Below are 17,753 nucleotides of genomic sequence, written 5' to 3' on the forward strand. Positions count from 1 at the left end.
TTAGAGGAATACAAAATTGAATCTAGTGTTTACATGCTAGAATTACAATAGAAACTAGATTTCAAAGGTTACACATGGAGAGAAATTTATCAGCATAGGAACTTGCAAAACACTGTGCTGTACAGCATTTCTAAAGACATAAGTCTGTGAAGACAATATACGCGATTGCAAATCCTTTCAGACAGTTCAAAAGCATGGCTGGAGGTAATGCTGCTTCCTGTTATCTGAAAGGATTAACTGCACCATTATTTTTAGTAGGTTTTAATGACAACAATTTAACCTCAAGAAATACCTAACCCCTCAAAAACCGAGGTGATCAGAAACATACAGGTACCTTACAGCCCTCAGGGTTTTATTTCTTTGTACACTAAACATCAATTCCTTTGACGGTATCTACAGAAAATGTTTTAAAAAAATGTTTTTATGAAATACTTTTAATACTCAGTAATGCTAATATTTAAAAATACTTCACAGTGTGGTACTAATGTAACTTCATAAAACAAGCAACTTGAGTTAGCTAAAGCTCAAAGCCTTACATTATATTAAAATAGTCCAAAGATTTCACACACACACACAAAATCACTAGCACTATAAATATACCTAAGCCACTTTAGTGCAAAGTCTGTTTTTGCTTCCCCTGGCAAATCCCTCTACATTCCTGCCAGCATATTAAAATGTCATCTTTTACTAATCTAATTATTGATTTTCAAGGATTCATTTACAGTTGAAATCCCAGAAGAACTTTTTTCAATTTACCATAAAAGTAATGACTTGGTTTATTAAGCATTTGATTGCTTGTATCACGTGATCTTTGTAACATTTAAGAATGACTCACATATGCACAGCAGGATTTGAGTTCATCTTTACAAGGAGCTACTTGAATTTAACATTTTAATTAAAGGATCTCCAGTAATGACCATCAGAGAGAAGCCAAAGCTTTGAATTACAAAATTGCTATCCTCGTTTTAAAAATTCATAAAAAGAAAGAAGCTGGAACAAAAAGTTCAGACTCCCTTCCCTCTTCCTAACCACCCACGGGTACCCTCATGCTGTATCTCAGGCGCTGTCTCATGCAAAGGAACTGCCCAGGTGTAGTGCTCCTCCGCACAAGCGGCAATTGCTAACTTCAAAATGTGTTTGTCTACCTAAACCCAGATTCTGAATATAACCTAAAGCAATGTGCATCCGCTCAGCATTTCTAAAAACTTCTTAGCAAATAAAGCTACTGGTTTTCAACCCATGTACAGGTAACAGTCCCACAGTGACCTGGCCTCCTGGTCTCTCCCCGGAGCAGAGCCTGCACCTCCTCTGATCAGCTCAGTGATTGTGACACTCCTCCCCAATGTCTTCAGGACAAAACAAAGATTACTTCAATGACTTCTCTTTCTCAATTTAAGTAACCACAAATTCACTAGCTAGAGAATCAGTTTTGACTGGACAGATTGCTAAAGTACACCAGAGGCTGTAAATAAACAACCTGGATCAGGATATAGGAATGTAACTTAAATTAATGTTTTCATTAGCTGCTAAAGCTCAAGAGATGCAAATATGATACGGGTAAAATCCGCAAACACTTTCATTTGCAACCACCACTAAATGCATGTAGAGCAGACGCAGACTATGGCTTGTTTTAAACCCTGCAATGGGAATAAAAACCGAAAGGTGACAGAAGTCCATATTGAGCAGAGGACCATCAGCAAAGCTGCCTGCATAAGCAAAACATTGTGTCACAGACAAAAAACCTGAAAAGCTGACTAAAACTATACCACATCAGATTATTTCCCTATTGCTGGAACACCTCAGATGGTCAACCATGACACCAATTGGTATTATCCCATTTTACCTGCACTGAAACGGAGGGGCTGGATCGCCACTCCAGGTCTGAAGGGAATCTGTTTGCTGCGGGTGCGGGAGACCCGAGGCTCAGGAGAGCTGCCTTCGGAGTGCAGCAAAGCAAAAGCAAAAAGGTTAAACTCCATCTTTTAAAAAAATGTATTGTAAAGAACATGACCCAAATTAAATACTCCATTGTTTTCACAGGACTGCAGTTTACACCCTACCATCAGCGCAGGCACAGCTGTCCAGTGGGTTTCCTTTGTTTGTTTCCACTGGCCACAACTTTCAGTTTCTTTCTCTAAATACAACTGCATCTAGTTTTACACATACTAAATTTTAATTTTGAAGAGCTATCCTCTTCCCAAAACATTTTACATACCTAGTTTTAGTATTAAATTGTCTGCCTTTGCTTATCTGCAGGAAACGTCTTTCGAAGTGGTACCTCCGCAATGCACAGGCAATAAGGGAAATAACAACTGAGAAGCTTCAAGACGTTGGCCTCTAGAAGTCAGAACACTTCTCTTCTAGTGCAAAATGGGTTGTTTTCATGATGGGGGATTCTCCCATCATCCTAAAGGAAGGGCTGTTTACTTTGATGGAGACAGTCTGTAAAACCTGATGGCCCAGCGGTCTGACCAGCTGCAGCTTATTCCAAGGTCTAACCTGACCTCAGCCAAATGTATTTTAAGCCCACGCAATTATGAAGTCTTAGGGGTCCCAAAGTGACTAACAGATCTAATATATTGACCTGAGACCACAGCCACATACAAACAGTATTCATAGTATAAAGAATATGAAAGATAAAAAAAGCCCCATGTTAACCATGTTCTCTACAGCTCTGAGTTTCCACAACAGGAACGGAAAGAGAAGAGCAGAAAAGAGACTGAAAGAAACAGGCCAGCTCAGACAGCAGGGAAGAAGCACAGCTTCACCAGGAGAACAAATGGACTCGGCGTGGGCATTTCTCCACTGCCGTTACGCCCCAGCCTCTCCCCTCCTGGAAGCCTCAACAGAACAACCCCAGCATTTGCGAAGTGTCCACTCCTTTAAGTTGCATAAGGGAAGACAGCTACTCTTCCCCCATTTAAGTACAAAAACCACGGAGGCCTTTACACCTCTTGGATCTCAGCAGAACATCAGTTACAAACATGTGCTTTGCCAACTTCAGATAGTGTTGGTAGTGAGGTAAAATCCAAGTTTATCTTGAATGACACCACAGAAAGGATGTGTCGTCCTATTCTGCAAAGTCATAGAAGGGAAGAAAAAGGTTTCTAAAGTAAACAACAAAATAAGGGCCAGGTCAGGCAAATGTTTTAGGCAGGTGCTTCAAGTAGCCAGAACCAAAAATGTGTTAAAACAACAACAAAAGACCTCCAAATCTTCCACCTCCTCTTCTCAAATTAAAATTACCTACAGGAGATTTAAAAAAAAAATTTTAAATGAGCCTTCTGTTTGTAATGTCTAAAGGTAGACTCCTATGCTCAGACATTAGTTCCTAAGAAATATGTTTTTTAAAGCACCGACCTGAATTAGAAATAGAAGTTCTGTCAGCTTCAAACCCTGATGTGGAATAAGATCAGACTGAAACATTTCAGACTTCCTGACTCGTGAAGGTTCAGTACATCTGTTATCATCACAGCAGTTGGTAATGCCACAATAAATATTGAAAAATCTGCTTATTAAATTTGCATACTGAATGTTTCCATCTCACATCACATACAGGCCTTGGAAGTACCTTTTTCAGAAGAGACAAACTGCTGAAATTCAGGACTTCTTACAGGTAAAACCTTTATACGAGCAGGAAAGGAACAATGCCATAGAGATGCAGCACAAGACTGAAATTTGGAAATTCTCATATGAGTCTGCTCTAAGAAGGACTCTTTGCGCAACCTCGTGCTACTCTTGCGATTCTCTGTGCCTTGGTACTTTGTACCACTTTCTTCTTGTCAAAGATTTGTGACAAATATTCAAGACTGCCCCTTGGCACTCTGACGCTGAGCCATGTCAGAATTCCAACTAGCAGAAACAAACTTCTGAGTGATAAGAAGCTTAAAAACAAGTACAAAACCCCTAACAGCAAAGAAAGACTGTAGAAACCAGTAACATTTAATTAAAAAAAAATAACTATAGATAACAGCAAAACTTTTGTTTCACACAAAAGGTATCTGTTGAGTTAAAAAATACTGTCACTTGATTGGAGATTGTAAAAAAAAAATAATATTTCACAGACTTTTCTCTCAGTCTATTTGGAAAATGACAATAATCACAAGCTAAACTTCCAGTAAACTTTAAAAAAAAAAAAAAATCAAGAGTTCTAGATGAAGCAAATTATCACCTTCTGAGAAGTTGTACATATAGAAATCCTTCCCAAGGTACTAAAAACATGCCACTGAATTGCATCCTGCAAATTGAACCTTCTAGCAGCTTTAATTGAAAGTGAGGCAGATAACCTTAATAAAAAAAAATTTTAAAATTACAGTCTGAGATGGAACTTCAAAATTAGTTCACTTAATCGTATCACAACACACAATTTTTATGAAGATGTAATTTGATTTCTGTATTCTCCTCGGTGTGGCATTTATCTGTGCAATGCTCTTGATACCAATTCCTAAAGCACCAGGCATACTCGGATACAAATATAGCCAAAAAAGGATCAGTTTCATAAGTACAATGATGAAAGTGATCCAACTGGGAAGTTTGCTGCCTAACAATTCATAGCACAGATTGTGATGAAAAGGACTACTGTGCCTCACGTTAACTATATGACAAAGGATGTTAAATGGACTGCTGAGCAAACAAGGTAATACATTTCAAAATTATTTCTTCCACAGTTGACATGGTGAACAAGATTCACCTCCATGCAATTTCACTGGAGACAACAGACTCAAACATTATGAATACCTAATCTAATCACATACAAACCTAGATCAACATTAAATTAGAGAAAAATAGTAATTTAAATTTTTTTTAAAAAATCAATAAATTAACACAGACAAAAAAAGAAATATTTGACACTAAACTACTGAGGCAACATTTTAAAGTGTCTGTAAAAACACCAGATGAAACTTGAATGCATCAATTGGCTGCAGCTCCTCTCCGTCCTCATCTCTTGGAGACTTCCAGACTCTGATTTTCACCTCTCACGAAAATCATCGGAGCTGATGAAGACTTTGAGATGAGTAAGGCAACTGAACAAAAGCCTGGCTGTTAGGAATGTTATAACTGAACCTTAGCTGCAAAGCAACAACAGCTGCAAGCATGCATCTGCATCTGTAACAACCACTACACTTTAAGTACAATTCTAGGCTTCTGGCTGAAGTAGCAACTGCTTCATCTCGAGTTAAATCTCTATGCCATGATGTAGACCCCTTACCACTCTTTAAAATTTTCCATATTCTCAAAAACTAGCACACAATGCTCCTATTTAAACCCTCTATCCATGCCATGGGGGGGTAAAAAAAAAAAAAAAAAAAAAAAAAAGGCAGTCTTTGCTCTCCAGCTTCCACTTAAACCTGAAACTGCCATTTGGGGGGTTTTAGGCCCTAGCAGATTCTTTTCTTCTACTAAATTTAACCAAATGCTATTTCAATGATAGATTGCATCACTTCAAAGACTTGGAAATGTTAGATAAGGTGAAGAGTCAGAGAAAAGCTATTGGGAGTTTACCTGAGAGGCTGTTCCAAAAATATCACACACACACACTTTGATATTGGTGACTAAAGCCCTTAAATTGTTCCCCAAAGCCCCCCTTTGTCATAATACCTACAAAACACTTGAGAACAATTAGCCAGCTGATGTGCTGTGAGCTTATTATACCATTTATAAATGACTCACTACACCCTTACACTTTGCTCCCCCCACAGCTGTCTGTGCCTCTAACCAAAATTCAGACTGCAAGAGCTCTGCAGAACAAATCACCTCTATCCTGTCTGTAAAGGATCACAGCGCAAGCCCTGGCTCTAGACATGGTCTTATTACAAAAGATAACAGGAAATGTTGTGAAGGCATCAGGGTATAGACCACCTTTGTTCTTAAAATTTCAGATGAACTAAGGAGGAAGTTTATCTTGACAGGTTTGGACTATGGATGAAATAAGTTGAAAGCAGACCAAGATATGACTTAAATGCGCTTTGTAACAGGGCTCTCAAACCAAAACTAGGCAGCAATAGCAGGGGGTTCTGCCTCATCCACCCCAGGAACAGGTATACACCCATATCCATAAGAGGAACTCATGCCTATCACCTGTGAGTGCTGACAAGTACAAGCCATGCCAGGAGTGCTTCATCCTGCTGCTCTCTGTTTTCTTCGCTGTTTCCTCACTGGCAGCCTCACAAGACTGTACCGGAGTTAACGTGGATGGGCAGCAAGCGGGATGGTCCGTAGCAATCATCACACGTGACAGGACAGAGACACAAACTGTTATCCTCCAGAGCAAAGCACGGAAGATAAGAGGCTGGGGCTCACAGCAGACCAGAGAGGAGGGTATGTGTATGCTTGCGGGAGGGACAAGGTAGAGTACTAAAAAGAGGATGGTCTTGATCTATCACAACAGCAGACCTGGAACCATTGAACAAAAATACAGAGTCTTCCCTTTGGCCAAGAGAATTACCCCAATCCTAAAAAAAAAAATCAGACTACTTTTCCCTACCATTTTTCCATTCCCACTATGACTAACAGTACACACCAACTATAACACACGAGCTCACAGAATTCCCCAGGCTCACAGCAGTCCAATGCACTGACTGGAAGCACAATGAAGGAAGCGAACTGTGGACTGTCACGGTGTATAACCTGCTCTCAGACCAGAGGTGTGGCGGAGGGGATACCCCTGTACCAGGGATAGGGTGAGATAAGATGATGCAGACTGTAATCCATTATTACAGGAATACTTGGTTCACTTTCATTTTCCAATATGGCATCAGTAAAAAGATAAGGATATTCTTCAGGAAAAACTAATCAATTTGAGGGCCATACTGCCTTCTTAACAGCATTACAGTTCTAAAAAATTTTTTATCTAAGCTAGCTTGAAAAAGCTGTGGTCAATGAGATTTTGTTTCTCAGATACTGACTTTGACCAGTTAGATACGCGTTTGCCAACAGGATTTAGCTCCTGCTATATTCGAACCATCTTTAATCCCATGAAGGCTAAAGAAAAATGTCTCTAATTTAGCTCTGTGCACTTATGAATAACTCAAATACTACAGTTAAATTTACAACATAGTTCCCTTAGCTGTTTAGAAGGCAATTGTTTTCTTTCCTTTCCCCTTAAGTTCTAGTATGTAAAATATCAGAAGAATTTAGATTAAAAAAAAAAAAGGGGGGGGAACATGTTATTTTTAAAGTTGTTCTTGAGAAAATTTCCACATACAAAACCATGGCATTTCTCCACTGGTTTGAGAATAATTTTCACATGTTGGCATCATCCTCGAGTGGCTGCCACAACTCTGGTATCATAAAGCTACATGTATTTTCTCTTAGCTTATCAAACCACGTTTTATTTAACTGCTAAATTTGGTCTGATCCAAGTTTTTCTTCTTACTTCACAACAAACAGGAAAATGCAGATGCCGTACTCTGATCGCACACATGCATCCTACCAGAGAAACAGGGCACGGAAGCCAGATCAGTCCTCCTAAGCGTATGACTGTTCAGATCACATCGCTGCACTCATGGCTCAATAAGACTCTAAGTTCACACTAAAATGTTCACATTGTTCACTACTGTTCTAAAAGTCCTGTCTAGGTAGCACTGAAAAACAAATTGTTTGGCCCCTTCCGTTATGAAGCTGGAACATTGTGTCAATATACTTTGGCATATATTAAAAAATCCCTGTAATATACCATATACTGTGACATTTCCACTTCAGATCTATCATTTACATGTGAAGCACGAATCTCAGAAGAACCTAGTAAAGCTGTAAGAAAGACTACATTTTGCCGAAGCTCTCAGACACCCACTCCATTCAGTCACACCAGCTGGAGAGGTAAGTGTCAAGATACAGCTTTATTCTTAAAAATGAATATGGAGGTGAAACTCCACAGCCTCCTCCACAGCAATAATTTTTTAAAGTGAAACCACAATGATATGTGCTCCTGATTCATCTATGTCAGCAGCATTTCTCAGAAACCTTTTTGCAAATCTGGACATCTTAAAATCATATTTAACTTATTTTGCAATTTATGGAACTGTCCCTGCACTTTCCAGTCCAGCTGATAGGCGTCTTAGACATGACATCCATTGGAAGATCTTTTACTCCTAGAGGTAGAGGAGTCCTTAGCTACCCTCTGTCTAGCGCAAGAGGCACAAATAGCCCCCGAGAGACGCTTAAGTCCCTTCTGAAAGACACTGTTGGAGAGACTGTAAATGACACAGTTGCAGAAACTGTTGCTAATGGCAAGCCAAGTGGTCAAGAAGGATGCAATGCGGTTACTATACACATTGGAGCTCTCCAGCAGAAAATAGATTATGTAGGGCAACCAGAGGATGTAGAAGACACTGGTGATGCGGAAAAGAACCATCGCATAGCGCTTGTCCGGGCAGGGCTGTGCCTCCCCAGCCTCGCCATCCTGAGAGCTGAAGCGCACTCGCCTCTCGTTGATCTCCTTGGTGTGCTGCTGGCAGATGCGGAAGATGTTGAAGTAAGTGAAGCAGACGATGAAAGCAGCTGGGGCATAGAGCATCACCACAATGAAGAGGGTAAAATAGGGATCGGTGCTCCAGGAATTGGCACACCACTGAAACACATCCCCGTGATATCCAGGCTTTCCCCAGTGAAAGGAGGGTAAGAAGACCAGGCAGGAGTACAGCCAAATGATCAGTATGCAGATCCGAAGTCTCCATGGGGTAACCAGCGTGTTGTAGGTCAGCGGCTTTGTGATGGCAATGTATCTGTCGATACTAATGCATGCCAAAGAGGCCATGGAGACGCTCTTCAGCACTGACACCACGTAACCAAAGATTTGGCAAACCAAGGACTCACTTAAAACAATAGGGTAGTGCAGCAGAGACAAAGAAGGCACCAGACAGCTCACGCCCACCAGGAGGTCAGCATACGCCATAGTCTGGATAAAGTAGCTGGTGGTGTGGTGGTTCAGCAGAGGTGCACAGTGAAAGACAAATATCACGATAATGTTGCCCGAAATAATCAGCACCATGAGGAACACAATAACAACCACTTCCAGGAGGCAAAAATTGATGGTCTCCAAATAGCTAATGGCCAGGAGACAGAAGGGCCGGCCACTCTGGTTGCCAACCAAAGAGGAGTTCATCTTGAGCACTGCAGTGATCTCTCTACTTCATGCTCCTGCCTGCTGCCTGCAGCCACTCCAGGCAGCTGCTGTCATTGCGGCTGGTGCCGTGTGTGTAGCAATGTCAAAACCGGAGCTCCGGTCCCCAGGGCTGCTCCAGATGCTGCTGCTGTGCATTGTCTGCAGCACAATTCCCCTTTAAATCCGGCTCCCCGCCGCTACCGGTGCACCGGGACCCAGCAGCAGTCATGTCAGCAACTTCACACGCGCACACGGGAGAGGGCTGCTATTCAAGCCCTCCTGGGTGGGCTGCCTCGCCGAGGAGGGATGAGGGACTGGGGGAAGAGGGAGAAGGAACCTTCACCGAGTCAGGACGAGAGTCCTCCCGGAGGCTGACAGAAGAGAAGGGGAAAGTCTTTTTACAGAACCGCCCCCCCCCCCCCCCCCCCCCCGCGCTCCCTGCCACCTCCATCACCACCCCTCCTTCCCCACGCCCTGCTACGGCGCTCCCCCGCCGCCGCCTGCCCCCGCTCCCCGCCGGGCTCCCGCTTCGCCTCCTTCTCCCCCTTCCCCACGCCCTCGGCCCGGGGCGCCGGGCTCCGGCTGGAGGGGCAGCGCTGGCGGGGGGGGGGAAGGCTTTCCGGACGAAACAACCTCCCCGAAATTCCTGCCGCCGGCCATCCGGGCGGAGGGATGCGCGGCGGAGGAGGGGGGTCCAGCCCCTTCTTCTCTCCTGGCTCCATTTTGCACGACGCTTTTGTTCGCCGCCTCTCCCGGACCGCGCCGCTCCGGCCCCCCCCCCCCCCCCCCCCCATCCTCTCCCCAGCCCGCCCCGGGCCGCAGCCCCGTCCCCGCCGCCCCCCGTCCCCTACCTGCCGCAGGGGAACAAAAGCCCGGCAGCATCCCCGGCCGAGCGCCGGCACTGGCGGCGTGTGCTCCGGCCGCGGCGATGCGGAGCCGGGGGGGGGCGGGGAGGGGACGGCGGGGAGGAAGGGGAGGGAGGCGGGCAGGAGCGCGGAGGAGGGCGCGGCGACGGCGGGGACCCGGAGGGGAACGGGGCCGCAGACACCCCCCCCCCCCCCCCCAGCTCCCCTCAGCCCCGGGCCGCCGGCGGGGAAGGGGAGCCCGGCAGCGCCGCGGCCGCAGCCTCGGAAATGCGGGTTTTCCACTCAGATCGGCGAGGGGGGCGTTTTCAGGAGTGGCCGATGGCGGTAGGTGCCTCACCCGGCGCGACCCCGGGAGCAGCCGGGAAAACGAGGGGGTCCCCGGGCTCCGGAGTGGACAGCGGCGGAGGCAGGCTCTTCCCTGGCACACCCCGGTCCTGCAGACAGACAGACAGACGCACACCCACGCCCTGGTCCTGCAGACAGACAGACACCCACGCCCTGGTCCTGCAGACAGACAGACAGGCAGACAGACACCCACCGCACGCCCCTGCTCCTCCTCTCAGCACCTCTCCGAGCGGCGAATGACAACCGTCCGGGCAAGGACGTGAATTCAAGCGTCTGGTCGTCAATTAAGGCTTTTTCCACCCGAGCTTTTTGGGGGAAATGCTTATTCTGGAATAAACGTTGTCTTTCCTAGGTGTAGTTTGTGTTGCTTAGGTCACACTTGAAACCAGGGGCAAAGCTGAGAACCGTGTCCCACCATTAATCCAGATGTTGCTCCAGGTAAGTAAGCACCTCCTGCATACGTACACACAAAACGCACAAAACACAAGGGCATCGCTATCCCTGACAGTCCCCGAGACAACCTACACTGAACTAGAAAACACAATGACATTCCAGAGAGCAAACGCACAAGAAATTCACAACACGGCACTTAAACTTGTATTCATACCATAAGCTAATACCATCACGCGTATTTAACCAGAAAATCCTCGTGGATGCATACAAGGTGAAGATGTCATAACAGGATACTGGTATCTTGTTGTTTGTCAAGAGCGTTTTACTCACTTGACATGCTGGAAAACACATTCCCGTGGTATGTGGAAGCTCATTCTCCGACCCGGATACCAGACTGCTCCACTGCCATGGCTTAGGACAGGCCCAACGCTACGGGAATTGGTCTTTGAACTAATCAGACCGGTAAGAGTCTGGAGTGAGGCTCTTCAGCAATTAAAGTCCTTTTGTCAAAAATGAAAGCATGCAACTGGCATCCTTACAAACGTTAAGTCTACACACTGTATTCAACTGATACCAACGAACCCAAGGTTTCAGTTAACCTAAGCCAAACATTTATTATTCTGTGGGATGCCTAATGAAAACAAATTGCAGCCAAAGGGCTAGATCTCAAAGCAATCACGCTACAACACTGGGGATTTTAGCTGACCTGTAAGTAGAAAAAAACATTTTACGATACACTTGTGTTGGTCAAAAATCTGTGCTGGACAACAGCATGACTTGGCAGATTTTTAGTCTGTCTTGTGCAAAAGCCTGAAAACAAAAACTTGGTTTTTCCCACCCTATCTTAAACCCAAACAAGATCCCTTTACTATTGTCCTTCATTTTCATTGTAATTTATGGCATTTCTACTCATGGCAATTGAAGTACTAGAACTGTAGCTAGGAAACATAAACTTTGAATTAAATTTAGGCAAGGGCATTGTGGTTATACAAAAAACAAGCTATGATTGAATTACTGCCGGAGAAATGATCTCCTATCTTTCCAAAGGAGAGAATGATTTACATACCAATTGATTCAAATAGTATTTCTGGATCCTTAGGCATAAATAGACACATTATAAACATCCTCAAGAAAACAACATACATTGAACTTTAAATATATCTCAGATATATAAAAACAAGGTAGCACTGGAAATTGTGAGACTGACCAAAACAACATCTGGTTGCCGAAATTTCAAAACAAAAGATGCACCGCCAAATCAAAAACCCCTCAATGTTTAGATTTTTATTAAAAGTACAAGCTTAACTCCTGTACAGCTGACAGGTATTTCTGTAGAAGAGAGACATTGTTTTTTTCCTTTAACTGACATTGTGTTGTTTCCCCAAAGCTGAGAGTAGTAACTCCATTCAAAGTTCATGCCAACTTACTCCTGCTTGCTTAAAACACCCAAGCCCAAACGAGCAATATCTCAAGTTAATTCTCTTAAGCACCCCTGCACCAGGAGCTAGACCCAAGTGGCCAACAAAGGGTGTAAACTGCAACTGGAAGGTAAGTGGGCTGGACATACACCTGCCTGCTACCCCAGCTCTCTGGCCAAGAGCACAACCAGCCTACCAAGAAGAACCACTTCTAAAAGACATTAAAACATGTGGTTCAGATGGCTGAGGTCTGTGAGAGATTGAAAGTATTTCTGTATTGTAGAGACTTCTCCCACTCTATACTGGGAGACAATGCAACCTCAACTAAGACTATTAAAAGGTATTCAAGAAATCATTCAAAGTTACAACGAGAACTCTTGGGAAAACTACTGCTTGTAAAAGATAATTAAACTTTTATCACCACGTGATCAAAACTAGTCAAACAAGGGATCTAGAGGTTCAGACAGACTGACAGCAAGGCTACGTCATACTTCTTATACCGCGGTTCACAGACGTATGTTAGGTTTAATTTCAGTTGATCATACACAATCATGGTCCTTTGTACTCCTGAAAATTAAATGTATTCTTCTTAATTTATATGAACATATGGAAATGTCATTGTGATACAAGTGGAAAGTAAGTGTTAACCACCCACAGCTTAAAGTACTGTTACATTTTATGCCACTGATGAAGCAACACATTCAGTCAAATAATGGTAGTGACATTTTAATCTATTTCTTCATTAGAAACTAGTATCATTTACACCAAGACAGATGAATAGATTTGGTAGAACTTCTGTGTACTGTAATCCTCTGCTCATGGAGACAAAAAAGTGGGAAGATGAGAAAATAGGTAGCAAGCGTCCTGCTACAAGAAGAACTGGAACAAATTAATCTCTTACCAGGTCTACAATTTCTACCAGAAACGGTGACCCCAGGGTAACATCCCAGGATACTCCTTCTGCCACTGGATTATTTTTATTTTATTTTATTTGTGCCACAAGATGTCCCTCTCACATTGTAATTTTCTTAATATAGTGTATTTATCTGGTACAACAGTTCACAGTTTTTTCCTTTTGACATTACTTCCTCCCACACAGACCTATATCCTTATTTTTAACTCAATACTGTAAATGTCAGGTTCTTAAAATTTTGGTATTATGAAGTACTTCTCCACTGAGAAATCGCCACTGATCTGAGAGATTCAGTAATTGCATTAATACTTTTTAAAAACCTTGTCTGAAAAGTGGCTATTGTCTATTTTGCTTTGTATCATGATTTTTTTTTTTTTTTAACCTGTGTGGCTCACTTTACAAGTTTTCTACTCAACAATACTTTCCATCCACCTATGACTGTCAAAAACATGAAGTATTTTTCCTGCAGGTGTCCATTAATACCTGGAGCAAGTCCCGATGTCTGTTTTTCTACCTTTCAGTGGCTGGAAGCTTGAAGATTAACAGCCGTAACCATGATTGCCAAAGTCCTACCAGGAACAGATGCTTCTCAAAGGGATTGTCTAGATCGTTTTACCTAGAGTTTGCTTTCTGTCCCCAGTAGGGACATGACCTTAATTCACTGGGCTGGCTTTCATCCACGCTCCCCACCACGAGCACAGCAATCTGGAGTTACTAAAAGCTTTATTACTGCACACAGATGGTGTGCAAATTCTCAAAAGTAATTTGTGGAAGCACCACAATGGTGAAACTTAGACACTACCGCAACAGCAAAAGCACAGAGTACAAAAAGCCAGCTACTATTTATCAAAGAAATAAGGAGAAAATAATTAATAAATACAGTCATGATGACTAGAACGCAACAAGCACATCTTGAGGCACCAATGCAACACCATTTTTAATGTACAAGTCAGATTCAGGAAGAGACCTAGACATAGCCTTCACTGGTAGAACATAACAGAAGACATTTCCTTTTCAATCATTCAGTAGCCACACATCAACAGTGAGCAAAAAACTACCCTTGCAGCAGTTAATTTGCAAAAGAAAGCAAAAAACACAGATTCACCAGGCACCAGGGGCCAGAACTGCACAGGAAAGCAAACACTAGAAGAAATACTGGGGCGCCTGCATCCAACACCCGGCACACAAGGGGGAGGAAAGAAAAAAAAAAAAAAGTATTCCTGAAAGAGGCCAGAAGCTTTTGAAGCAGCTGTCAACACAGATCCTTATTAATTTGGGACTGTGCTGCCGCATGGGGTCATGAAAAGCCTGACAGAAATCAAATGCAGCTACAGGAACAGAGGTCAACATTAAGAGAGAAGGGGCACTGGATTATGAGTACTCAAACAGGCTTACTGCATCTCACTACTTGCACTGAAGAGCAAAGGTTTTACATATACTCCTTGTGCTTCTGCACTACACCACAGCAGTTATTCTCAGATAAACTATTTTCAATGCATGGTAATGCAAATAATTGCGTGCTTGCCAGAGAAGAATTTCTATTAGTGACATGCAAAACACAGCGAAGCATTACGAAGATGGTAAAGCGATGTATTATAAGGCACCCTTGCCTTCACAAAATCAACAAATTTATTTTTTCCCAGACACATTTTCTCCTGTGCATTGCTGCACATTGACTGTAACTGAGCTGCTATTTTAAAAGCAGTAAGAATTAGTCACATTACAACTCCAAAATTATCAAGTAATCTATGAATGCAATGAAAATAAAAAATTAAGGCCAAAGTGCAGTCCAGCATTATTATACTGTTAGTATATACTATATACGATGGGTCTGCAAACATTCTCTTCCTGGGTCCTGAATTCATGTTCTCATCAGCCTCCCAAACAAACTTTGCATTCTTTGCCTATTCTCATCTTTAGTACTTCCTCACACCCACTGATAACCTTTTTTGAAACCTTACACTTCTTCCACTACCTGCAAATTGAAGAAATCGCAGTTCCACCGCGAACCAACCAAACATTTTTGCTCTCAAAGCACCAACCTTTGTCCATTCTACAGGAACAGTCCCAGCCCATTTTCATATTTAAGTCAGAACAAGGCAAACAGCCACAGCTGTGGTCTAATACGGCACTTCCAGATTACAGGAGACTTCACTTTCATTTGCTTGAGCTGGTTATTGTAGCATGCTGGTAGTATACTACAGACCTCATGACTACAGCTGAGCCTGAAAATGGTCATTCAGTACTCATTTTCTTTCATTGTTTAATTTCTTAACTAGTTTCCACGCTGAATGACCACTGCAGGTATAGCCAGTCCTTTTGCTGCAAAAGACAGTGCTGGATCAGCCCACTCTGCCTTTTACTTGGACTCTAGGGATGCCTTCAACACATTAGATCCAGGTTATTTCCTTCATCTCTGCCAAGTGTAAATGAGTGGAAAGGTTCACAGATTTAAAAATGAAATGTTACACTGTTCCTTTCTAGCTCACAAAGATAGTAGCAGTACATGTCACCAACTGTGCCACAAAGATATCATCTTTTCCATTCTGATACCAAAACATTGAAACAGAGAAACAAGTGACACTGTCAACTACTCACTAGGCAATTAAAATAACACAACAGGATAACTGTGATACACTCCTTGCCAGACCACTCAACCTCCATGTTATTTGTACGATTTATTCACCATAAAATCCAAGTTATAGCTCTACAACGCATGTACCAATATTAAGGAATTCAGATCAAGTTTCTTCAATAAGTATGTGAAAGTATTTATGGCAGAACAGTTTTAGCTAATCTAACATGATTCATTCAAACCACGTAGGATCCTTCCTGCATGATTCCAGCAGAAACTGAGTTTAATTTCAGAAGCCCTCTTGCCCTCAGAATAAGGTCTTTAATTGCTCCTTGCGAATCTGTGCCATCAGAACATAGACATACAAAAGCTGATTCAGTTGTTTTGCTTTTTTAACTAGTGAATAATTAATTTCTCTTATATATGTACTAAAGTTGCATCATTAATAATTTCTAATATAGTCCTTCTAGACTTGCATGTTTGATGAAGGCAGTAAAATACAATGTATCTATACAGACAATGGTCAAATCCAAATCAACACATCAGTTCTCTGAATAAAGAAGTGACATTTCATTTTGTGACCCATTTGTTACTCAAGAACCTTGAGAAACACCAAATCATGTCTGCATATATGAATTCTTATTTTCTTTTTCTACATTACTGAGGTCAGCATTCAAGATGAGAAATTAAAAAACTGCTGTCTAGTGCAAAAATGTCCAAGGTGTTCTGTTTTTTCTATCAAAAAAGGCAGCGATTTCAACTAGCGTTGGATTTTTAGCATAAATGTTAAGACAATACAGTGAAATTCAGCTTTCATTCAGGAAAGCCAAACAAGCAAAGGAAATGAGCTCCCTGAATCTCTGTCAATTATGAAAGCAATTAATAGAATACTAATTTTTTTTACAAACTAACTCAGAACTCATCTGAGTGAAACACAAGTAGGACTACTAAAAAGAAAGCACTCTAAAGATAATGCCACAACTAGCACCGCATGTTAGGGGTTTTTGTTGGAGGGAGGACTGAGTTGTACTCACTAGTTGATACACTACATTCAGATACACTCGTGAACCTTTAAGCAAGAGGGTACACACAGTCTCTGTATTTCTGTTCCTTAAGAGATGGGGGGGCGGGGGAGAAATGAAAAAAAGCATTCTACCTTTGTGATGAGAATTCGGTACTTCTCCACCAGGTGATCGTTATTATGACACCCTGCCAGCAACTGCCACACTTCTCCTCTTAGGGCCTCAGGGACACCACTTCTCACCAATGCTGACAATGTCTTTGGCCTCACACTCAAATTGAGGTGCCTGGGTGTAGATGAAGGCATTGTTACTATTATCCAAATACAAATAAATGAGTACATGAGCAACAACTGATGTGAAACATCAAACATGTCAAATGACAGGAATTTCAAGACAGTCCATATGTTGCCAGAGTAAGTGAAATTCAAGTTATGAAAAACAACAGATTTGGAAAAGCACTTTCCAAACTATTTCCTTGATTTCCATTAAATTTAAATATAATATAAATATATAAAATACTCAACAAACCAAAACACTCCAGCAAAAACTAGAACTGGAGGACAGATAGCACACTGTAAGATTCCAAGCTCAAACTACACCAAAACAAGAATTAGTTTGCAGAAGCATATACTGCTCTCTAGACTTCCTACACCCAAGCAGGCAGGTAACCTTCTAGGTGAGGGAGGGAGAGAAGGCAGGCAAACAGAGCTATATAAAAAAAAAATCTCACATGGTTATCTAACTACATCCATACATTTAAGCAGCTTCCACTGTACAAGCTAGTCCCATCTAAACAGTTTTTTCAAGTGAGACCGGTGACAGCTCATAAATTACAGCACTGCAAGTTGTAAAAACTAAACCTACACATAATTTATGCAGTTACAGAAAGTTAAGCTGAACAGTCCATTCGTGGCTTATACATAAAATCCCCAAAAGACAGAGGCCTTAAATCAAAGAAATTACAATTTTTCTGCAGTTACTAAAAAACAAGCTTCTAGGTAAAATGATTAAGAAGACTGATAGACAAAGCCAGGCAAAAAACCTGAACTTATGTCATATTGATCGCATTATCTTCTTAACAATAAACTGGTATTTAATAATGTTTGTTAACAGTCTAA

General features: G+C 42.2%; 2 protein-coding genes across 3 annotated transcripts in view; both read right to left on the reverse strand.

Annotated features, from left to right (window-relative positions):
- Positions 1–17,753, reverse strand: part of RABGAP1 (RAB GTPase activating protein 1) — a 75,681-nt gene that overhangs the window by 27,207 nt on the left and 30,721 nt on the right. For both annotated transcript variants that reach the window (XM_052814235.1, XM_052814237.1), the window contains exon 13: positions 16,770–16,920. In XM_052814235.1, the coding sequence (XP_052670195.1) occupies positions 16,770–16,920 (151 nt within the window). The remainder of the gene's footprint in view (positions 1–16,769; positions 16,921–17,753) is intronic.
- Positions 7,820–10,050, reverse strand: GPR21 (G protein-coupled receptor 21). The gene is made up of 2 exons (XM_052814238.1): positions 9,955–10,050; positions 7,820–9,474 (listed from the first exon to the last, which is right to left on the reverse strand). Exon 2 carries the CDS (start codon positions 9,101–9,103, stop codon positions 8,057–8,059), a length of 1,047 nt encoding a protein of 348 aa, XP_052670198.1. The 5' UTR covers positions 9,104–9,474; positions 9,955–10,050; the 3' UTR covers positions 7,820–8,056.

This window comes from Harpia harpyja, chromosome 19 (genome assembly GCF_026419915.1).
Source record: "Harpia harpyja isolate bHarHar1 chromosome 19, bHarHar1 primary haplotype, whole genome shotgun sequence".
In the NCBI taxonomy this organism is placed as follows: Eukaryota; Metazoa; Chordata; class Aves; order Accipitriformes; family Accipitridae; genus Harpia; species Harpia harpyja.

What these genes read in the sequence shown, in the direction of transcription:
- GPR21 (XM_052814238.1), bottom strand. Translation starts at nt 9,103, where the DNA reads ATGAACTCCTCTTTGGTTGGCAACCAGAGTGGCCGGCCCTTCTGTCTC.